The sequence below is a fragment of the Bison bison genome, unplaced genomic scaffold, assembly GCF_000754665.1.
Source record: "Bison bison bison isolate TAMUID 2011002044 unplaced genomic scaffold, Bison_UMD1.0 scf7180017864465, whole genome shotgun sequence".
In the NCBI taxonomy this organism is placed as follows: Eukaryota; Metazoa; Chordata; class Mammalia; order Artiodactyla; family Bovidae; genus Bison; species Bison bison.
The window spans coordinates 4,331,250-4,356,388 of record NW_011495026.1 but is presented as its reverse complement, the minus strand read 5'-3'; the positions used below and the strand labels follow the sequence as shown (position 1 = coordinate 4,356,388).

The following is a 25,139-nucleotide window of genomic DNA, read 5'->3' as shown; positions in this document are numbered from 1 at the left end:
CGGATAATGAGTGATGTTGAGCATCTTTTCATGTGTTTGTTAGCCCTCTGTATGTCTTCTTTGGAGAAATGTCTATTTAGTTCTTTGACCCATTTTTTGATTGGGTCATTTATTTTTCTGGAATTGAGCTGTAGGAGTTGCTTGTATATTTTTGAGATTAGTTGTTTGTCTGTTGTTTCATTTGCTATTATTTTCTCCCATTCAACCTGCCTGACTTCAGGCTCTATTGCAAAGCCACAGTCATCAAGACAGTATGGTACTGGCACAAAGACAGAAATATAGATCAATGGAGTAAAATAGAAAGCCCAGAGATAAATGCACGCACATATGGACACCTTATCTTTGACAAAGGAGGCAAGAATATACAATGGATTAAAGACAATCTCTTTAAACAAGTGGTGCTGGGAAAACTGGTCAACCACTTGTAAAAGAATGAAACTAGAGCACTTTCTAACACCATACACAAAAATAAACTCAAAATGGATTAAAGATCTAAACATAAGTCCAGAAACTATAAAACTCCTAGAGGAGAACATAGGCAAAACACTCTCCGACATACATCACAGCAGGATCCTCTATGACCCACCTCCCAGAATATTGGAAATAAAAGCAAAAATAAACAAATGGGACCTAATTAAACTTAAAAGCTTCTGCACAACAAAGGAAACTATAAGCAAGATGAAAAGACAGCCTTCAGAATGGGAGAAAATATTTGTTTTGTAAGTGTAAAGGACCTACAGCACTGTGTTGGTTCCTATTATATAGCATAGTGATTTGATATTTCTATACATCTCAAAATTCTCAACTTTTAAGAAAAGTTATGAGGTTGCTCAAAGTGCTATAATAGTGAACCATCATGTCAGACTTGGTGGCCAAACCCAATGCCATTCTCAACTGAACGGCATTTCTTGAGCATCTAAACCTAGGCAGGTCATTGCAGGCTCTCACAGGGCTGGCCTAAGAAACTCCTGCTCACTCTGCACTTTGCCCCTTTCCCATATGACAGCATATCAAGGAAACCAAGGAACGAAGGCAGAGAGAGGAGGGAAGAACAGCAGTGGGTAAAGTAATGTCAGTTTCACCTGTTCCCCAGCCCTCATTCTCAAAGGTCATCATGAAGAGGACCAAGTGAAACCTACACACAGTAGTGGGTTGCTTTAAAGGAAAGGAACTTGAGTTTAGGAAGCCTAAATCTTTTATAAAGAACAATTATTAATAATAAGATACTGAGGGAGAAGTTATCCTTATTATTCTGTACTTTTGCTGTGGAGGGAGACACTATTTCATCCAAAACTGTTCTCTGTACAATCTTGAAAAGATAATTCAGAACAAAGACTTTTAGTTCCTTGGCTTGTAAGATACAGAAAAGCATGAGAGGCCAATAGAGAGTTGTCTGACAACACTGTTTTATCTATATGCCTGTTTATTTTGTCTTCTCCAAAGAATATTAAGCTCCATATGTATAGAGATTTTTGTCTGTTTTGTTCATTCTCTATCTGCAGTGCCTAGAACAGTGCCTGGCATACAATAAGTGTTTGTTGGATGAATTAATGAATGGTTGTAATTATTTAATGTATGTCCTATCAGTAAGAATGATGAGAAAAAATAACCTTGTTGTGTGTATTGCAGTTCACTGGTGTTTAGATATTACCTTCATGTTTTGAGAGTAAATTTCCAAATTTAACACTGATCTTTATTTTATTAAAACCACTTGATTTGTTAATATACACGTTTAAAGGAAAGCCATGGAAAAGGATATATTAACTGAAACATGCTGTAGATTTTATTGTGGTTGGGGGCTTTTGAAACAAAATGCTGTGTGTAGACAAAGATCAGTAATAACAGTGAATACCCAGCATTTTGAGTTTGGATGTACCACATGGATTTAATTAAAATTTCAGCTGAATTTTTTTACTGTGTGGGTCTAAGTGTTTAGATTCAATTTTGTTAAGTGTAATACTTGCTTAATGCTACAAATTTTCCATTTGTCCCTTGGATTGATATAATTCTCCCAATTGTAGAAAAAAATAAGAATATTCATCTCTTTAAACATTCATAGGTTATATTTAGTTATGGTGCGGTGTTGGGCTGCATTATAGTTTAAGAGTGGGGTGGCAGATTAGCTCTGCCACTAAAGAGTTTTATAATCTTGAGCAAGTCCCTGAATGTCTGCACCACATTTTGTACTGCACTTGGAAGGTCAGATTAGATACTTTTTAATGTTCCAACTCCAGATCTTTTTCAGTTTTGGATACTCGCACAACTGTCTTTCACTGTGGTCGTGTTTTCAGGTGATGTCCTCGTTGCTGTGAACGATGTAGAGGTGACCTCTGAGAACATAGAGAGAGTTCTGTCTTGCATTCCTGGACCTATGCAGGTGGGCATTCTTTTTCTGTGTTTTGTGATGAAATAGGTGTGTCTTGTGCTATTTTCTTTTTATAAAATTCTGAGAAGAGTCATGTATAATGGGTGAGTTATACACTAGAATACTTTAAAATTTTTAGCTCTCAACATTTTTAGCTTTTGGAAATAGTTCTAAAAGGAAAGAGAAATATCTGTAAGAACAATACTAAAAACATCCATAATAACCAACTTGCCATTGTAAGTACCATACATATTGATGAAAATCCAGTTTCTCGAGAAGTCATTTTTAACCAGTCATGGAATTTTCTATTCTGACTTATTAAAATCATAATTTCTATAAAGTTTTTAAAAATGTGGTTTGGTTTTGTTTAAACACTATACTCTTTTCTTGATTTTTACGTTATCTAGTTTAGCCTTACTCCTAAGCTTTTGTTTAGCCACATAATGAATTATTTTTCATTCCTTGTAAGGTAAAAATAAATTTTTTCCATAATATGTTATTTTGATACTGTAAGCATTGACATTTTGTATTATAGATGACATTTTTAGGTCATTAGATGTATTTTTAAGATGCCGTACCTCCTATTCAAGAATGTTCTACTCTTGTTAGCATGGGGAATTGGCTTTCTCTCTTTAGAGGGGTAGGAAGGATGATATGCTTTAGAAAGGTTAGCGTATCCATCAGGCAGTAAAAGAAGGAAGCAGTTTTTAGATTTATGGGAATGAAGAACAGAATGCCTAATAAATCAGAGTCATACCTGCATCTGATTGAGACTGTGAGGTAACAGGACTCATTACAAAGTTTCTTATTTTCTAAGAAGTAAAATTTTGTTGTATTCACTTCCTTCTCAAAATACACATACATGTGTGTGCACACATACTTTGAACATACACACACACATGCACACAGATGCTCTGTAAATTAAGCTGTCTTTGGAAATGCAAAATGAAAGTGCTGGAATATCTATGATAGCCAGTGACCAGCCATGCCTAGGAGTGGTTAGACAGATGATGCTGTTTGAAATGAAAAAAAGAATCTGGCAGACACCAGGCATGGAGAAGGAAATAGTAACCCACTCCAGTATTCTTGCCTGGAGAATCCCATGGACAGAGGATCCTGGAGGGCTACAGTCCATGGGGTCACAAAGAATCGGACATGACTGAGTGACTAAGCACACCAGACATAGTGCTGGAGCAGAGTGTGCTGGTATCCCCTTTAGTTGCTAGATGCGGAGAGGAACAAGGGTAGGCCAGGGGTACCAGAGCACCTCACTGGGCTCAGACAGGAGCTACTTACCAGTCAGTAATGAAAAATCACAGTATCATAAAGCCTGAAACAGCGTCATTCAAGTAAAGTGGCTGCATGTGAGCCCCGAATGAGGGCTCCTCCTTTCTTGCCTGTGTCACTTGCAGGTGTCTGGACAGTACTGCCAGAGTTCAGCCACATCTGTTCTGCCTTCACAAAAAGTTATGTTTCCAGTGGAGTCACATTATTCTTACAGTTAATTAACACACAGCATTTGCAAATTTGGCGATGCACAGTTGGCAGAAAAAGGAAGAGAAAGAAATAATGATTTAAATATTTTGGACCAATTTCACCCACCATTTCCATGTCCTTGTTAAGCATGAAATAGGAGTTGTATATCTGCTGCTGCCCAGTTTGCCATTACAACTGCATTAAATGTTCTGTGTTTAAACATACATTTATATATATAAACCGTGTATATATATTTATATATATTTTTACAACATTATTCTTAAGTGCCAATTCTTATGTCTTGTCCCAAAATGAGAAAACAGCAGTCCTCACTTCAGCTGCGCATATACTAAAATTGGAACGATACAGAGAAGATTAGTATGGCCCCTGCACAAGGATGACATGCAAGTTCAGGAAGTGTTCCTTATTTTTTGAATATCCAGTATGGTCAATAAATAAATAGAATTAAAAATCAAAAAACAAAATGAGGAAACAGCAAAGATGGAAGAAACACTGTTGTGGGTCAGAATGATCATATTGAGAGAGTATGTTGAACTCCAGCATGGCCTTGCCTGCCTATTGTAATTTCAAGGGGATTTTGCCCGCATACAGCCTGAGAATTGGGAAGGGAACTAGAGTTTGTAGGGTGCCAGGAAGTATGTTGGTGCTTTGCTAATAGCATTCCCTTTGATAATTTCATTTGTTCCTCCATAACAGTCTGTGTTAATCTCCTGTTTTACACATGAGAGAAAAAGACTCTAGGAGAGAATTAATGATTTGTCCAAGATTACAGAATTAATAACTCAAAGAACTGGAGCCGAAACTGACTCCACAGCATGATGCTCCGATTGCACGCACAGCCTGGGTGCGTCTTTGTGTCTGTATGCCCTTGTTCTTGCCACACCTAACTGCAGTGGACTTGTCTCAGAAAAAGCTGTTCTACCTAGTTCGTACCTATGGCATTTAAAACGGTGATTCAGGCAGTAAGAGAAGAGGAATGCTGATTTATAAAGAATACCTTGAAAAGTGAAAGTGAAAGTCAGTCAGTCGTGTACAACTCTTTGTAATGCCGTGGATAGTCCATGGAATTCTCCAGGCCAGAATACCGGAGTGGGTAGCCTTTCCCTTCTCCAGGGAATCTCCAGGCTCCTCAGTCCTTCTCCAGGGATTCTCCAAGGCAAAAATACTGGAATGGGTTGCCATGTCCTCCTCCAGGGTATTTTCCCAACCCAGGGATCGAACCCAGGTCTCCCACATTGCAGGTGGATTCTTTACCAGCTGAGCCACCAAGGAAGCCCAAAGAATACCTTAGGAGACTTTATTTTAATTTTGGAAATAACCAACAGTAGCATGTTAAGCTTATACTCAGGGTATAAAAATAGCCTGAAATGCTTCTCATCATCCAGCAGAAGATGCCCCGGGAGAGAATGCAATGTGGCAGAAAGGTCACTGAGGAGAAGGAGGGCAGATCTCTATTTTAAACCTCGCTCTGAGCAATTTTCAAAAGTCTTCTGGGTTTCACTTTCCTCATCTATAATCAGAGGGCATTTGTGAGAATAAATCTCTGAGCCCTCTTCCACCTCTACAGTTCTGTATTTGAATTTTAAATAAGTTCTGCTATAAATAGATTCAGAATACCAGCATGAAGTCCAACAGCAAAGCCTGGACACTAGGTGAAGCACAGGGAGACCAAATCATTTCTCTTAAAGCTAGGTTTTGACATTCTGCAAAACAGCTACCTTTGATTCTTCAAAAATGTTAATGTCATGAAAGAAAAAAAGGCTAGAGAATTGTTTTAGATTAAGATAGACTAAGCTAACATACAACTAAATGCAGCAACTCTTCCTTTATTGATCCTCTAATGCAATTGGGAATAGCTTTATTGGGACATTTGGGGAAATTTGAATATGATCTTTGTTAGAGAAGAGTATTGTGTGTCATATCCCTAAATGTCATAATTATTTTTGGTCGTGTAGCCTTAGGAGATACGTACTAAGGTACTTAGCAGTGAAGTATTAAAGTAGCTGCAAGTAGTTCTCAAGTAGTTCAGGCAAAATTATTTTTTTTAATAGAAAGAAGGTGAGGATATAAGAAGAGGTGGGTAAGACAGGGGAGAAAGGAGGGAGGAAGCAAGTGTGGCAAAATGTGTTAAGAAAAAAATGGCTGTAACTGAGTGAGGGGACGGAGAAGGCAATGGCAGCCCACTGCAATACTCTTGCCTGGAAAATCCCATGGATGGAGGAGCCTGGTAGGCTGCAGTCCATGGGGTCGCTGAGTCAGACATGACTAAGCGACTTCACTTTCACTTTTCACTTTCATGTACCGGAGAAGGAAATGACAACCCACTCCAGTGTTCTTGCCTGGAGAATCCCAGGGACAACGGAGCCTGGTGGGCTGCCATCTATGGGGTTGCACAGAGTCGGACACGACTGACCTGACTTAGCAGCAGCAGAGTGAGGGGAATGTATGGGTGATCATCGTACACTTCTTGCAACTTTCTGTAGGTTTAAATTTTTTTAAATAAAAAGTTGTAGGTTTAAAAAAAATGTTTCAGAAATTCAAAATGACAAGAACGAAGGTGCCAGTACTCTTCTAATGACTGATTTGTGTGATCTTGATCTGTTGCCACATCTCTGTGTACTCATTCATTCAACCAGCAAGTGATCATGCAGGTAGAACACCATCCCCCCACCCCCTGGCTTCGTCAGGGAATTTGGGTCCAAACATTGCAGTTTTCACTTCCATGCATTGGAGAAGGAAATGGCAACCTACTCCAGTGTTCTTGCCTGGAGAATCCCAGGGACGGGGGAGCCTGGTGGGAGGCCGTCTATGGGGTCGCACAGAGTTGGACACGACTGAAGTGACTTAGCAGTAGCAGCAGCAGCAGCATTGCAGTTGACCAGGACTGATTGCATAAGTACCGGGCCATTGCTGGTTTTCCTGAAACTTTGGAGGAATCCAACCCCTTTTCTGGAAGACCAGCCTGTAGAACATTACTTCTTAGGCCTATGAGAGGAGAAAAGGCTTCTTAAAGGAGATGATACTTGAGTAGAATATTTTGACTTTTATTATTTCCTTGTTACACAAAAGTGGTGCTCATATATATTGTGGAAAGATTAGGAAGTAGACAGACACATTTTTTTTAAAGTATTTGTAAATGTTTTTTCTCTCAGAACCCAGAAAGTAACTAGTCAATGTCAGTATTTTAAAGAAGATGGCTGATGTGATCAGATTTGCATTTAGGAATATATCCCTCTGGATGGGACTGGAGATTGGGAAACCAGGTGCTCAGCTTTATGATAGTCCAGAAGAGAGGGGGTTATGGTCTGGGCAAAGGCCTTGGCTGTGGATACGGAGGAGAAGAAGCAGGTGAGAGGTGAAGTAGGTGAGAGGTAAAGTATGTGGGAAGTAAAGAGGACAGTACACTCTGCAGGAGATAATGGAGTCCACGGTGCCTTCCAGTTTTTCTCTTGAGTAGTCCCGTGATATTGTCCAAAAGAGGAGGATCCGAGAGAATTTGCTGAGCCAGGTGGACTCAATTCCTTCAGACTTTTGACTAAGGACTATTCAGAGCATCTGCCAGACAAAGGAGAAAGGATCAGACACATGGAGAGCAGCGAAGACGTTGTGAGAGAGACATGCGGACGATGAGGCGGAAGTGAGCCTGGAGTCTGGCTGTGCAGTCCCGCGTGTGGAGAGGCTGGCATGGCAGGCAGCTAATGGGGAAGGGAGCGTTGGCTGGTTCGTTTGGCAGAGGCCAAAGCAACATTGCTTGTTATACGATGTGGATAGGAGAGGATAATTAAAGCAGCAAGGTTTTGGAAGTGGTGAGTTATAGAGTGCATGTCCTTGGACTTGAGAATAAGGTACAGCATCCCCTGAAGGTGTCGGGGGGTGGAGGGAAGGGAGGAGGAAAGAAAGGCTTGGTAAATTGCACAAATAAGAAAACCTTTTGAGAGAGACAGGAGATGATGAAACTGGTCACAGTTTAATGTCCGTGGAGGAACAACAGAATACCTTTCCTTTAGGAAGCTTCACATAAACTCAACCGAAGAAAACCCTTTTTAAAATGAGAAGTTTCATATAAACTCAAGACAAAACTTTTCTATAAGAAGGTTGATATAAACTATCTTATATTAAATGTTACCCAATAAAAGTTTTTTTCCTATAAAACATGATATCCTTAATATTTACATATATCAACCCCTTTTAAAAAATAGTGCTTAACTTTTAATTTGGTTATCTGTCTCACCCTTTTATGGTTTTATCAAAGCAACCAGATTCCTGACATTTATAGCTACTTAGCATGTACACTTTTCAAAATATCTTGCTAAAGTGTAATTATCTTTGCATTATGGAGCCAGCTTTACTTACATCAGAAGAATAGCGGCTAAAGTAGTTACTTAAAGAATGTTAACGGGTGGTTCTGTGGTGTGTGTCTTCTTTGAGTTTTTCTCATAGTGAGGGGAAAAGTTGTTTTCAAGTGTGTCTCTCTTCACCAGCATAACATACCAGTCTTAAATTTTAGGTTGTTGTAGCTGTCTAAAGTAGAATTGGTAAATTTTTATAAATCTACCAGCTAATTTCCTTTGGTCATACCCTATCTTTTGTCCTCTCCACCCGTGAGAATCTGAGCTGGAGAAGATGCCCCTCCTGTTCACAAGTCCATTTCTTTCTCTGAGCACCTCTCACAGAGAGACGCTCCATCAGACCCAGCCCACCTCTGTGACGCCTGCTCCCTGAGGTTGTCACTCATCCCCTGCTTGCTACAGTCAGATTTCTCACCCTCCATTTCACTCATATGACCAGCTCCACCCTAGAGCCCAGTGCTGGGGACAGTCTTCACAGCTACCCTCTCTAAGGGTACAAGGTCTGCACTAGAGATTTCCCCAAATTCTAAAGATTTCTCACATTTCCAAGGAACACCACCAAAGACTACCATATATTTTCTTTTGGACATTCCTAAATCCTTATTCTCAGATAAAAGAACACCCTAAGTAACAAGCCATTTTTGCTTCATCAGGTCCTCATTCAAGGATTTAATATATTTATGCTTCTGCATGCTCAGTTGCTCAGTCGTGTCTGACTCTTTGCAAGCCCATGGACTGTAGCCCTCCAGACTCCTAAGTCCATTGAATTATCCAGGCAAGAATACTGGAGTGGGTTGCCATTTTCTTCTCCAATATTTATGCTTATTTTTATATTTTTATTTATATATACATATATTGAGCATTACGTACTAGAACAGATGCCACCCTCAGAACATAAGTCTTTCAGGCCATGTATTGGTTCCATATCGCTTGTTTGGATCAAAACCACACCAAATATTCTTTTTTGCATCTTTCTAAGGTCATTTCTGAAACAGTGTCTCTTCAGCTTTTCTTCACCTCATCCTTCTTATCCTTATATTAATTTTTCAGATAACTCTTGACTGTTCCTATATAGGATCTCTAACTTGTTTATATTTTTGTTTAGCTTACTTAATATTCCAACACCTCCCCCACTGCCCACTTATACTAGTGTTCTACTACCTTTGGGTTTTTTTGGCCATACAGCATGCAGATCTTAATTCCCCAGCCAGGGATTGAACCTGCATACCCCCTGCAGTGGAAGCGTGGAGTCTTAACCACTGGACTACCAGGGAAGTCCCTAGCCTTTCTAGATACAGTGTTCTAATACCAAGGGCACATTTTTCAGCATCAAGTTTATAGAACACATTGCAGTTAGTAAGGGTTGATCTTTTCCATTTGGAATATTAAATGTTTTATAACATGAACATTTGGCCTCAGAAAAATTTCTCCCTTCCTACTGTCTAGCCATGACTTGGTTCATCTTAACTCTGAATATATGCATATTGATGAATTTAGACCTTATGTCCCTTTTCTGCTTGTTAGTAAAATAAATCTGAAACTTATTTTAGAAAGGATGTTTATTTAACTAAATTCACTGTAGGTGTGTGTGTGTGTTAGTCGCTCAGTCGTGTCTGACTCTCTGAGACCCCATGGACTGTAGCCTGCCAGGTTCCTCTGTCTATGGAAATTTCCAGGCAAGAATACTGGAGTGGATTTCCATTTCCTTCTCCCGCATTGCAGGCAGACGCTTTACTGTCTGAACCACCTTAGGTAGACAAAGATAACTCAGCGCCCCTGAAATATCAGACAGCTACAGATAAGCAAAATTGAATGCAACCATAGTCACTCTTTGCCAACCAAAAAAGAAAGATATCTAGATAGTTTTTCTTTTGGAAAGTTTTATTCATCGGGTAGATTTATTTCACAGTATAATACTAACAATAGATAGGCTGATGGGATTATGAATTTTTTAAAATAATATGCTTATATTTTTATGAGAATATATATATTTAAGACTCATTTTTTAAAATGACAGTGATATATTAGTATTTATCATATATTTAAAGTTGGCCTTGAAAACAGTACCTCTTTTAATAAGTTATTAAAAATAGGGATTATTACTGCCTTGATAGTAATTTTTAAATGTTTCCTCTCAAAATACAACTTACTGCATATAAACAATTTTATCTGCTTTTAAATATTGAAGAGATTTCTTTTACCCCCAGTTTATTGAGGTTTGATTGACAAATAAAAATTGTATCTGTTTAGATTGTACAGTGTGATGATTTAATATACATATATCATCCAGACTTCTGTATTCTTGATCAAGCATGAATTTATTTTTTTATTTTTAAAATTTAATTTTAAAAAGTCATTGCACTTTAATGTCTAAATTTAAAATTATATAGATTGTTATGATTAGAATGTCCTGACTTATCTGTATTCTGATAAGATTTTAAACATTAAGAATATTTTGTGCCTATGTAGCTTGTGATAATGTCCTTGCTACACAAAATTAACTATATTTAGTGACGACTTCTTTTAGTCAAGATACACTGGTGCTTCTTCAAGATAAGCAAGTTGTCTTTGGCCAGCTGGCATTTAGACACATATCTCCTTTTTCAAGGAAAGGTAATTGAGAAGTGGAAGCTACCTTTCAACAACTGGAAAATGGCCACATTCTGGACTCTTACCAATCTTATTTGACATCAAGCCATGAAATTAAACTATCTTTATAAGATAGATAATCTTCTTAGGGCCACAGTTCAAGATCCAGCATGTTGATAAGTTTTTGTTCTTGTTAGCCTTTATTTTAAAGGACCACAAAGAATATCTAAGAGAAGAATATTTGAATATCACCATTTGAAAGGAGAGCTAATTTTGGTTGTATGAGGTTGCTTTTAATCCTGAATCTCTTCCTGCCAATTTCCCCAGATGAGTCAGTGCTATTAGTATTTGTAATGTAGTGTTACTCTTTATTACACTGTCAGCTTATACTAACTTTTGTTTATCTTGTATTTGTTGTCAATATTTCGAATATAATGTGTGTGTGTTAGTCGCTCAGTCCCACTCTTCGTGACCCCATGGACTGTAGTCCATCAGGCTCCTCTGTCCATGGCATTCTCCAGGTAAGAACACTGGAGTGGTTTGCCATTTCCTCCTCAAGGGTATCTTCCTGACTCAGGGATCTAACCCACGTCTTTTATCCTCCTCCATTGGCAAGCGGGTTTTTTACCACTAGCACCATCTGGGAAGTCCCTAAAATACAATGACTATGTTTAAATTAATGAACTTAGGTATAGAGATTTATACGTTCTTACTCAATAAATGTTTGTAATAATATGTACCAGCCATTGTCCTAGGAGCTGGAGATACAAATAAAAATAGAATACACAATTCCTGCCGTCAAGGAGCCCATACTCTACAGTGATTTTCTTATGCATACTGGAGTGAATGTGCATGTACAAAGTCTTCTTTGTGAAAACCACTGCTGATTTTCCCTTGTTATAAAATCAATACATTTTAATTTTTTAAAGGTGAAACTGACATTCGAAAATGCATATGCTATGAAAAAGGAAACAACTCAACCAAGACAGAAAAAGGCACAGTCGAACACAAGTGATCTAGTCAAACTTCTGTGGGGAGAAGAGGTAGAAGGTATCCAGCAGAATATTCTAAACACTCCTCACATCGTTATGTACCTCACGCTACAGCTTGACTCGGAAACATCAAAGGAAGAGGTGAGTGTCTTTTCAAAAGTGCAAAGGGAAAAAGTAAGGACAAGGACGTTTTTGTAGACTTCCAAATGCATGGTAAGTTTCCTCAGCCATTCTGTGTCTTGTGTTTCTGGTATCTCTCTTCCACACAGCAGTCTTCACATTGACAAGCTCAGTGAGCCCATTTATAGAGATTACTAAAATATTTGAATTTGTTTCTCCTTATCTTCTTTTAAAATGTCTATTTGAACTGCTTTTTCCATATTTTTTTTTAACCTATACTTGGTTGCTTGTATCATTATTATTCTTGCTGTATGTTCTTACTTCTGTTTTCTTGTGATTACTCTAAATATTTTCTCATGATATTTGTCTTAACAGATTCTAAAGTTAAACACTGTCTTAACTCTTTTTCAAAATAATTCAAAGCCCTTAGTACACCTTAACTCAAATTTTCCCCTCTTCACATACATGCTATTATCATCAGTAGTTAAGTGCCATCATTTTTTAAAATTCTACAAATTGAGCATAATTATACTACTGATACTGCTGTTGCTGCTGCTGCTGCTAAGTCGCTTCAGTCGTGTCCAACTCTGCGACCCCAGAGACCCCCCAGAGACCGCAGCCCAACAGGCTCCCCTGTCCTGGGATTTTCTAGGCAAGAATACTGGAGTGGGTTGCCATTTCCTTCTCCAATGCATGAAAGTGAAAAGTGAAAATGAAGTGACTTAGTTGTGTCCGACTCTTTGGGACCCCATGGACTGCAGCCTATCAGGCTCCTCCATCCATGGAGTTTTCCAGGCAAGAGTACTGGAGTGGGGTGCCATCACTGGGGTACTACTTATTATTGTATTTTATATATAATAGAATGTATAAATTATATATCATAAAGTTCATATTTTATGCATCATATTTCATACAGATGAATCATCTTTAAATTTGCATGTATGTTTACCTTTTTTTAATTCACTATTCTTATATCTCACTTTATTTGATTATTTTTCTTCTTCCTAAAACTTACACTTTAGGCATTTCTCTTTCACTGAATTCTTTTTGTTGTTATTTATCTGATGCTGCCTTTTTCACCCTTCTTGAGAGGTAGCTTTGTAATCCTTCCTGTAATACTTCCTTTGTAAGTCTTCTTGTGTCGCCAAGAAGATGAAGTCAACACGTGGCATTGGTCATGCCAACTAAACAGAAAATTTTTTTCTCTAATCTGTTTGAAGACAGTATTTCTTTGTCTTCTGACTTGCACAGTTGATATTAATTAATGACTCTCCATTATTCCTTTTCAAGAACTGTTGTATTTTCTGTGTTCAGTTTCTTGCTTCTGCTATGTCCAAACTGCTTTTTAACCTCTCCGTGGTATTTGTTTGTTTAAACAGTCCCATTTTTATTTTGAGAAACTCCTGAAAAGTTTTTAACTAATTTACATGCAAATCTGCTGGACTATTCCTGATAATCACTTGTTGCTTGCTTGTCTTAGTGATTCTTTACTTTCTCTAAGCATCTCATACAGATCTCTTCTCCTGATGGGGACTCTGACTTGTGGTGGCTTACCTTGTTATGTTCTAGGATATCACTGACTAAACTTGCTACTTGATTTTTATCTTTGGGCGTCCTTTGGTTCTAAATGGGGAATACCTTCCTGCAAGGAGAATTTGCTTCTTCTGCTTCTGTCACTGACCTAGGGCACTTCAGCCTCACCCAAAGGTTTGGGTTTAACATGATGGTCCTAGGCTCAACTCACCTACCTAGCTATTGGCCCAAAGCTCATTGTCCTGACCAAAGACATTGTATGTATCAGCCCTCAAGACAACCTGCCTCTGTCCTTCTGGCCTCTACTTACCACTCCCAGCTGAGGCCCGAAGGAAGGGTATGGAGAGGATATCATTGGAGACTTCTCTAGTTCTTTTATATTGAGCAGTTCAACAAGTATGTTTTGGCCATGAATCTGGTTGTTTTACAGTGCAAGGGTCTCACAGCACCTAGTGTACCATAATGCTTTAAGCAGAAGTGAAATCAAAAAAGTTTTTACCGGGACTTCCCTGGTTAAAACTCTGAACTTCTACTGCAGGGGTGCAGGTTCCATCCCTGGTTGAGGAACTAAGATCCCACGTGTTGCGAGATGCTGCCAAAAAATAAATAATTAAATAATAATTTTTTAAAAAATTAGAAGTTTATACCTAATTTATATTTCTTTTGTTTTGAAATCCTTGCAGTCTATACTGTCAATGACAAGTCCATTTTTATTCAAAGTGTATATTTCCTTGTGTTGCTTTTTCATATGTCAGAATTTAGCCAATAACTGAACCAGAAAGGAAGGAATTTACTTACACGTATTTTTATAATTTGCTGTGCTCTGAAGAATACATGGAGACCTAGAGGTGATAATTGTAATTTCTTGCACATATTACTAGCCCCTTGTATCTTTAGAACAAATGAGAAATTTAACTATGTATTAAATAAAACACACAGCACATTTCTGAGCTGGTAGCACCCTGCATCTTTCAAGGTTGTCTTGGAGTAGGATAGTGCTGAGGCCTTTTGTCATCCTCGCCTTTCTTTCCATGGGAAAGTGTGTCGATGTTTCTCTAATGAACAGGTTTCGGTCTGTTGACAGCCCTGTATCAACACTGTCATTAGGAGAGGCTTTTTATTCTTACTGAACAGAGTGGAAGCTGCTGCAAATACATGCTACTAACCAGTGCTTTAAAATGCAGCTAATTAAGTTGGTTAGGAGCTGTGGCGGTTGCCAGGTCTTGAATAGTGAGGCTTTGTGGGCTGGTTGCTGCAGAGGTTGAAGCAGAGACTTTCTCAAATGACCTTTGTATTCTGGTATTACTTATTTTACAATTAAATGTCATAGGGTCATTTTGTTTTCATGAGTTACATATTTAATAACAGCTTGTTTTCTTCAAGTTACAAGATTTGGACTTAAAAAAAAAAAAAACTAATCGAAGACTATAGGGTTATTTGTTTAAAGTGGTGTTGGGTATTTGGCTAAATACTGTAAATTTGTTTGCCAGTTAAGGTTCAAATTTATTAAATGGACATAACAGAAGATCTTAACGGGTGTTTGACTTAATTTCTAGAGATAAAATGTTTTGTGATTACTTTTACACTAGAAATACTACCAGAAATTCAGGTTATTAAGCAGGCTGTATTTAGCGCACATCTTCCATAGCAGTTTGCATATATTAAATGTGCTTGGTAAGTATAAAAAACAGATGTGTCCAGTTTGTTATTATTTACGTTTTATCCTAATATGGAAGTTGCTAAGATGGACTCCAAGCCACATAATTGTTTCTTTTAAAGAGAGTTGAAAGCAAAGTGTAGAACACTCTTTAGAGAGAGAACAAAAGAAAAGATACAGCATTTTAAAAGTTTGAGTTTCAATCATGGTTTGTCATTGAATATCATAAATGGAAATTACTCTGAATTCTCTATGGTTTCTATCTAGAAATTTTTATTTTGCTTGCTTCTAATTTGTTATAGAGAAAAATAGCATTTTGTTTTAAGTAACAGCAAAAAAGTGAGGTACAGATTGAGTCATCTCTTCATGGAAAAGTACTAACAATGCACATCCTGGTTTTGAAATTTATTTAATTTTATGAAAATATTTGTGTCCTGGGAATATACTCTTCTTGAAAACAGAAAACTATTAAGCATTTTTTGAATAGTCCTATGGATTTAGTATTTTCCATAATTTAAAATGTCCCTTTTAAAGGTTGAATTCAAATTAATTTATGACGGGCAAATGCTTTCAAGTTGAAACAGAAGATTTTATAGTATCGTTAATACTTCTTTCTTCTTATCTGCATGACTTTAATTTTGTATTGTCACTTTGTAAGTTTAATTACAGCTTTGTGTTTAAATAAAAATTTTATGTTTTACCAAAGATGAAGCTTATCTTTTAAAAGTCGGTAATGAAAGTAATTAAAGACTCCTTGTTTCATTTAGTGTCTGTATGCGTATGTAACCATAGGAGAAGAATATCTATATAATGAAATATAAATGTTAGTATTTATACTAACATACAATAAATTTTATATTGTAAAGGAGATTAATATTTGAAGCATTGCTGGTAATTGGTTTTAACTATTCCAACTAATCAGTATTCTACTCAGCATATATATCATGACCAATTTTGATAGTCTAACTTATTTTAAATGTGTATATGTGTTAAAATTCCAGGCATACTTTTCTTCTTATGTTTGCATAAAACTCCCACTGAAGTGGAAAGGAGTCATTTTTGTTTTTTCCTTAATTCGAAGTCTATACTTGGCATGAAAAAAATTATTGTTGGAAAATTTCAGAGGGATTGATATTTCTGTTTCTTTTCATTTAACAGCAGGAAATCCTTTATCATTATCCAGTTTCTGAGGCATCTCAGAAACTCCAGAGTGTGAGAGGGATATTTCTCACACTCTGTGACATGTTGGAAAATGTAACTGGGACACAAGTTACGAGGTAATAATTGACTTTTGTGTAGCTTTAATTCTCTTTCTTTCAAGTTCTTTACCTTGGTTCTGACAAAACACTAATGCAGGTATCTGTTATACAAATATGTTTGTATCTATAATGGAAATATTTATATGGCAGGTATGATATCTATGGATAATTTCTTTCTCACCTCAGTTGTTTCTACTACTCATCTGTTGAAAATTATATTCTCAGTACAGCTGTAGATCTGGGTGTTTGGGCACACTTTACATAACAAAATTAGACTAATGACCTGCATTTTAGAATTTTTTCATAAATGTGATCTCTATTAAGCATGGCATTATGATGAGTTTTGGCTTTTTAATGATTGTATCTTGATTATTAACTTGCTCGACAATAGCTTTGTGTTTGGTAAGGATGACTGAATACAAATTTTTCATATAGTTCAAAATGTTTTGTTCTTAAAACAATGGTAGAAAAACACACAATATATATACACTTTAGAAAAGAGTATTCAGAAGGTGATATCATCTATAATATTTCCTGACTTTGAAATTTTATAGTTAACTTATGGAAAGAGGGGGTTCAAAGTTTTTGAGTTTTTTTTTTTTTCATGAAATAGATATACAGATTATAAACTATTTTTCTTGATATTTCAGCAGTTTGAACTTTACCAAAAAAATGTTTATCTCAAATTTTATGAGCCTTTCAATACTGATACAATATCAAGTTGGATTTTCTACGCTTTAGCTTTTCTTTTCCCATCTTCTGATTAAAATGACACCTTTAGGATTTTATTCTTTATTGAAGTATATTATTGGTTTACAATGTGTTAATTTCAGGTATACAGCACAGTGTACACACACACACACACACATCCTTTTTCAGATTCTTTTCCCTTTGTAATAGGTAATTATAAAATATTGAGTATAGTTTCCTGTGCTATACAGTAGGTCTTTGTCTAGGATCTTAATAGATAGGATCTGCAAGCTAACAGGAAGAATTTTTTGTTTTTCTAAATGACAGTGATATTTAACTCTGGGACTGTATACACTATATACATATAGTGTATATATAAAAGATTATTTCATTACAGAATGCTAGTAACTGAGGCTCCATTTAGAATATATTCACATTTATAAACCTGGAGGAGGGCATGGCAACCCACTCCAGTATTTTTGCCTGGAGAATCCCCATGGAGCCTGGCGGGCTGCAGTCCATGGGGTCACAAAGAGTTGGACGCAACTGAGCGACTTAGTACAGCACACACATTCATAAAAGCATGTCATAGGCATTTAATTTTTTTTAATAGTTTTATTGAGATATGGTTCATACATCATCCAATTCACCCACTTAAAGTATACAGTTGGATGGTTTTTGGTATTTGAAGATGATGTGAAACCATCACCAGAGCCAGTTTTAGAACATTTTTATTATCTGAAAGAAGAACTCTGTACCTTTCAGCAGTTCACTCACCTACCCACCCCCAAGCCCTAAGCACCCACTAATCTACTTTTTGTCTCTCTAGATTTCCCTATTCTGGACATTTTGTAAGAAAGAAATTGAAGTACGTCATTATTTGTGACTAGCTTCCTTCTCTTAACATGTTTTTAAGGTGCAGGCCTCATTTCTAATCTTTTTAGTAAGAAGATGTGTTTTAAGTTTCTCGATGTGGATTTTATTTTTCTAGATACTTTAGATCTTTGATATTTAGATATTTGTTAGATAAGATGTGGATTAGACATGTGGAAGCAGCTTCCCTGGTGGCTCAGCAGTAAAGAATCTGCCTGCCAATGTAGGAGATGCAAGTTCAATCACTGGGTTGGGAAGATCTCTTGGAAAAGGAACTGGCAACCCATTCCAGTATTCTTACCTGGGAAATCCTATACACAGAGGAGCCTGGCAGGCTACAGTCCATGTGTTGCAAGAGTTGGATGTGACTTACCAACTAAACCATCATCAGATGTGGAAAACTAAATATATATAGGAAAAACTTTTTTGAAAGAGTATGAAGATTATTATTATTTCAGGGATGCCTTAGCAACATGTGTCTTTTGTTGCATACAGTTTTAAAACTATAGTAAAATTAATTATGACTATAATCTAATATTTGTCTAAAAGTACATGCATTTTTAAAACTTTATTAAGGCAAAACTAATATCCTTTTTAAAATCTCATATACTCATCTACTATAGTATAGAAAGTACACTATGTCCTGGGACTCAATAGATAAAGATTGATGGGCATATTTTAATTTCAAAGAAAACACCTTCTCACCACCTCCCCACACTATAAGATTGAATCATATTATCTATTTCCATAGTTTATTGTTGTATCTCTCTTTAGAACACATTGTTTTCTAAATTAATTGAAATATAATTGAAGTATAGTAAATGGCACATACATAAACTGTGTAATTTGATTGTTTTTGACATTGGTATAGACCCTGAAACCATCACCATCATGAATATATCTATCACTCCAAATGTTTCCTTGAGAATACGTTTAAATCTGACAACATTTTGGTTACTTATTTACGTGTTCCATACTAACTGATCATGTTTTGAGCCTGGGACTACATCTTACTTCTTTGTAATCTCTTTTAGTAAATTAGGTTCATAAATAGATAATCAGTAAAAATTTGTTAACACACTGAGATGGAAGCTTTCTTCTTTAAAAAATGTGTATATAGTCAATTAATGTTAGCAAAAGAGTTTCAATAGTTTTTTGCTATAATGAGTCTTTTGTTTGACCAGGTTATTGTGAGCTTTTTGAAGTATGTATTTTAGAATATGTTTATGTTGTACAATTCCTTGCCTTTTCTGTGTGGCAATTAGGTATATGCCAAGAAATTTGCTTATTAAGCATGCAGTTCTTAAATCATAACCATATGTAACCTTTTCTAAATGACTGTTTATAATTTTATGACATTTAAAGATATTCTTTTTTTTTTTTTTTTAAAGATATTCTTAATTTCATTTTGACTCTGTTTTTTTCCTTAGCTCATCCCTTCTTTTAAATGGAAAACAAATTCATATAGCTTATTGGAAAGAAACTGACAAGCTGTTGTTAATTGGCCTGCCTGCCGAGGAGTAAGTTGGGATTTTTGTTTACCTTAAATTCGTTTCTAAAATACTGCTGATAAAGTCTGTTTCATTAAAATGATGACACTTTGGTCAAAAGGTCAATTCAGGAAGTTTTACAATTGAAACGTTTGCTGCACTGGTTTAATAGCTACCTGTGTTCATTTGGTGTGAAGATTGCAGAAAGGTACCAGGACAGCCCACCTAGATTAATCAGAAAGGCTGTCAATACCGTTTCCTCTAAGATGCGACCAGTACAGAGGTGGCTGAGATCAGCTTGTCCTCTGCTCAGACTTTTGACAGTATCATGGTTTGGATTTTGCATATTTACAGTTTTTATTCTTTTTACTGTTGGTGATTTTGAAGAAGTAAAGGTCAGCAGAAAGATGTTTTGCCTTGATGTTGAGCATCTTTGACCAAATAATGAATTTTTAACTTTAAAGTGATTTCTTTAATGGTATGTCTTATCATGGTCCCCTTCTTAACTTTTTTGTAAGTATTTTGAAATATATCTTATTTTACTATTAATAGTTGGCTATAAGAATGGGCTGACATTTATCTATATATGTATTAGAAGTGAGTTACTAAATCCAGCCCACACTCAAAGGCAACAGTATCAAACAATGTGTGGACTTGTTTTAACACCACAAACAGGAACTCCAAAGGAGGCTGCAGTGAAAAATATTAAAATGATTGTGTTTTAAAAGGGTCTTTAGTTTTGGACAGAAAGAGAATCAAAAATGTTCACATGAAGGGATAGTGGTGCTGTTACATGATGGTTCTCTTTAACCAGCTAATGTACATTTTTCAGGCTTCCCAGGCGGTGCTAGTGGTAAAGAACCCGTCTGCCAATGCAGGAGACATAATAGATGTGAGTTCAGTCCCTAGGTCAGGAAGATCCCTGGGAGGAGGGCACGGCAACCCACTCCAGTATTCTTGCCTGGAGAATCCCATCAATAGAGGAGCCCGGCAGGCTACACTCTATAGCGTCACAAAGAGTCAGACACGACTGAAGTGACTTAGCATGCATGTGCATTTTTCTGTCTAAAAAAGGACTATAACGAACCCTGCTAGGAGACTGCCCTATGCCATGGGTTGTATAATGAAAAATCGAGTTGTTTTCACAGTATCAGTTCAGTTCAGTCTCTCAGTCGTGTCCGACTCTTTGCGACCACATGAGTTGCAGCATGCCAGGCCTCCCTGTCCATCACCAGCTCCCGGAGTTTACCCAAACTCATGTCCATCAAGTCGGTGATGCCATCCAGCCATCTCATCCTTTGTCGTCCCCTTCTCCTCCCACCCCCAATCCCTCCCAGCATCAGAGTCTTTTCCAATGAGTCAACTCTTTGCATGAGGTTTCACAGTATGGGTTTATACAAATTGGAGAATATCCAGAATAAGATGCTTTACGGTGTACTGGCAGGTAAAAGGCAGGGTAGTGCCTTTGGACTTTTGTAGTAGCCCAAAAGGGAAAAGATACAGATAATACAGGGGTAAGATAAGGTCGTGTGGGCAGTTAGAGAGCAAAGAGGAAGGCCTAGCTAAAGAAGTGGACAGAGGCTGCTCTCCCACGTTCTGATGTCACCGCATGATGCCACCAGTCACATTTAGGCAGCTAGAGACAGTGTCCAGAGGTTTTGCCCTGAAGCCAAAAAAGGACTGTCACTGCTGAGCTCTGGATCAAGGTTTTGCTCAATAAGGAGATTATGCTCTAGCCATTTTCTCAGTCTTTATGACTGGGGTGGGGGTGGGGAGGGGGCCTCTCCTAAATTCTTATGTCATTTCCTTCCTAGAGAATTTGGCTTGTTAAGTTAGAATAAATTGGAAGGTCCTCCTCCCTCTCTAACCTGAGCTTCAAGTCAGAAATAGTCCCAGCCACCTCTTCACCCAGCTGTCTTACTGCTCATATCAACCGCTCTGTAGCAGACTCTTTTCCTTTGTTTCATCTTGTTTCACATGACTGTGAAAGGTAGTTGTTATTGTTCTCATTTGTTCTGATTGGGAAATAGAGTATTGAGAGATCATGCACGAGCGCCTCCTCAATGTGAGTTTGTACATCTCTGTATCTCCAACATCATCCATGTGGTTTGTAACTGAACTGGTGTCCCTGGGATTTTTTTCCCTTGTGTGTCTTAATGCCACCATCTGTATGTTTCTTTCTTCATCACTATACCTTTTACAATCAGGATGAGAAAAGCATTGCCCCACAGAGGACAGAGTGGGGCCTATACTCTAGTAGTAACATGCGTTTTCTTGGTGGGGAGATCATCTTACTGTGATGGCTGCAGTGAATAGTGAGGACGTAACCAGGAAGACAGTGTAGGATAGTAGGGAGAATAACTTTGGAGCCCACCAGCAGGTTCTATTGGAGAAGGAAATGGCAACCCACTCCAGTGTTCTTGCCTGGAGAATCCCATGGACGGAGAAGCCTGGTAGGCTGCAGTCCATGGGGTCGCACAGAGTCGGACACAACTGAAGCGACTTAGCAGCAGCAGCAGCAGCAGGTTCTTGTCCCTGGGTTCCCTTGCAGAAGTTACTTCTTAAACCTCAGTTTACCCATTGGTGTAATGGGAATAATAAGACCTGCTTTGTAAAATTCCTACAAGGCTTCAACAAGAAAGTGTTAAGTCCATTTCTTTCCTTTCTCCTACTTTATTTCCTTTCTCCTACTTTCTTTCCTTTCTCTTTCATTTAGGGGTATCTTTTTGTCACAAGAGTTAGAGGTTCAGTTGAGATTTTAGTATTACTGGAAAGTGTCAAGAATTCACTTTTGTTTCTATGGGCCCAGATATTGTACCAACTTCTTAAATGTATTACTTTTATTTAATCCTCAAAATGAACCTGAGAAGGTTTCGCGATTATGGTCCTGTTGTACATAAAGGAAATTAAGTCCTAAGGGGATTAAATAATTTCCATGTACGTGGTGATATAAAAGTTTGTACTCGATCCATGTTAGTACCCCAAATGTAGACATCAGAGTTTTTGATTATGCAGGAAACAACCATTTTACACAGCTGTACTCAGTTAACATACTTGTCACATTTTTCATATATGTATAATGTAAAGATCTGCTTCTTTTGTTATGAAATCGTCTATGTTATAAATGAACAGATGTTATTTTGTTTTTTTTTAAGAGTACCTCTTCCTCAGCTAAGGAATATGATAGAAGATGTTGCCCAAACCTTAAAATTTATGTATGGTTCTTTAGACAGGTGAGTACTTCTTTGAATTGAATCTCACATTTTAAGTATATGATTCCAAATTACTTTTTGTGCTTACTAGTGTTCTTGGTTATCAAGTTAGTTGTTTGTTTGTTTTCTTATTTTCTCATCCTTCATGTCTGGCTTTTATTTTACAGCTATAGGCAGGTTTTCATTTGATCCAGTGCTTTTTCTCTTTTGATCTCATAATCAAAGAAATATCAGTGAAATAATAATCAGTGAAATAAAAATTAGTGAAATAATCTTTGATTTTTACATCTTACATCACTATTTTGTGAAATAGTGATGTAAGCGCAATTACATTGTGATTTGATATATTTTCGTAGGGGCAAATGTAAGAGCATTTCTTCAGAACAGATACAGAAAAGAGTTAGAAGATTTCAAATAAGTTTTTTGTATTTTCTTCTGATTATAAGACCATTGTCAAATTACTATCCTAAAATGTGATATTTTTCCTTAAAAATTTTTTTTAGTAAAAAAATGTGCTATTAAAATAAATAGAAGACACAGTGGAGAAGGTAATTGACTATTTATTTTCATGGATATTCTTCCATATATTGGGTTGGCCAAAAAATTCATTTTTTTTTTTTTTCCCCTCAAGATGTTACAGAGAAACCTGAATGAACTTTCTGGCCAACCCAATATTGTCTATATAATATGAATATACACATTCTTTTTTTTACATGTGAGCTCACAGTGTGCATATTTTTCTGCTTCTTGCTTTTTTAACCTCGCAGTATGTGCTACATCTTTCTTGATCTTAAGGAGGAAATTTGAGGTAGTCATTTAACATTTGAACATGTAAAATTATGAGTGAGAAGTAGATTTTTTTTTTCTCTTTGGAGGATTGTTGTTAATTCCCAGTACTTCAGAGGGCTAAAATGGTACCTTTAATTTAAAGCCTTAAGAGTATATCAATATAAAAATTCCAAGGACAGTTTATACACTTTTCCAAACCATAGTAGTATCAGCTTTGTTGTCACTGTTCTCAGAGCTGCCTAAAGGAATTTTCTGTGATGATGTCATCTGGAGAAATTGTCTAATTTGTACTGTTTTCCTCCAGGTGCCTCTTAGGAGACACCTTCTTCTCAAATCCAATTACGTATTAGCATTTTCCAAATGTGTGAACTACAAAAGGCTGGGCATTCATATATAGTGCTTTTACCTTTTACTAGTAAGAAGAATGTTAACCAATGAAAGTAAGGACTCTTAAGGTGGTTATAAACTGCCTCCTTAAATTTATACTAGATGAGCAAATATTGCTATGCTTTACCCTAACTGAATCTCTATTTTCAAAAACTAGAGATGATCAAAGATTAAATTCCTGTAATGAATTTTGTATATGAAGATAAAGCAATTGGAGTTGTTCTATAAATTCCAATGAGTAGGTTGAGGGCCAAGGGATTCTTGATTTCTCTGAATTTCATTTTGATATTTAGCTTCCATTGATTTGGAAGCATCTCCAAGTTGTCAGCAAATTTAAGCAGTTTTTTCCTTACCCAAGTTAGAATTTGAAAGGCAAACTAAAATAATAAATGTCAAGATCCACTGAATTCTTGAAACCAAGAAGCAGTATGGATCCATGATATTAAGTCATTTTGCAATAATTTTTTAATCACAAGTTTTCTGATTATGAAAGATATTAAAGGCCCATTGTGAAAAATTATGAAATGACTAAAAAGTCCAAAACTTAAATTACCACTTGTAAGTTGTGAGCTGGTTAGTCCTCTGTAAGTGACAGAAAACTGATTATACCTTTACAAAGTTTAGAGTTGTGATCAAATTAAAGATATGTTTCCTTCATCATTCCCAGCCAATTCATCAGCAAATCCTAATCAACCTGTCTCCAAAATAAATCTCAAATCCATCCGTTTCTCTCCATCTTCACTATTAACCCTGTCCGACTAACTACTGCTGTGGCTCATTGCTACAGTAGCTTCCTGATTACCTTGCCTCCATTCTTGCCTCTTTAATTTCCAAAGTTAGAATGATCTTTCTACACTATTATGTGGCTCCCACATACCTTTCTGATTTCAGATCTCAATCCCCTCTGCCTTTCTGTACTGTTCTGCAGGCATCCTGGTCAAGCCTGTTCCCACCCTGGCCTTTGTACTCTTCCGTCTCACTAGACCTTCTTGACATCAGGACCTCAGCTTAAATGCCCTGTTCCTTCTCAGAGATCCTCCCCTAACCATTTGATTTAAAATAGCCAGCCAGTCACCCCACCCATTCAGACAGTCTTGTTCTGTGCTTAGTCCTTTGTACAAGTTCATGTTTTTACTTTTTGATCATTTATCATCATTCTCCAGTAGAATGGGAGCTCCAGGGGAGTAGAGACTTTGTCTTTTGTCTTGATATTTTTATTGCTGTACCTCCATGCATGAGAATAGTGCCTGAAACACAGTAGGCACTCAAGTAATTAGTTGAATGAATCAGTGAATACTAGTCTGATATATTAATGGTATATATATATATATATCAGT

General features: G+C 36.9%; 1 protein-coding gene across 1 annotated transcript in view; it reads left to right on the top strand.

Annotated features, from left to right (window-relative positions):
• The window catches only part of INTU (inturned planar cell polarity protein), an 83,083-nt gene that overhangs the window by 24,343 nt on the left and 33,601 nt on the right, over positions 1–25,139 (top strand). Inside the window, exons 3-7 of the mRNA XM_010860259.1 lie at positions 2,292–2,377; positions 11,730–11,933; positions 16,261–16,379; positions 19,355–19,444; positions 22,570–22,647. Coding sequence (XP_010858561.1) covers positions 2,292–2,377; positions 11,730–11,933; positions 16,261–16,379; positions 19,355–19,444; positions 22,570–22,647 — 577 coding nt within the window. The remainder of the gene's footprint in view (positions 1–2,291; positions 2,378–11,729; positions 11,934–16,260; positions 16,380–19,354; positions 19,445–22,569; positions 22,648–25,139) is intronic.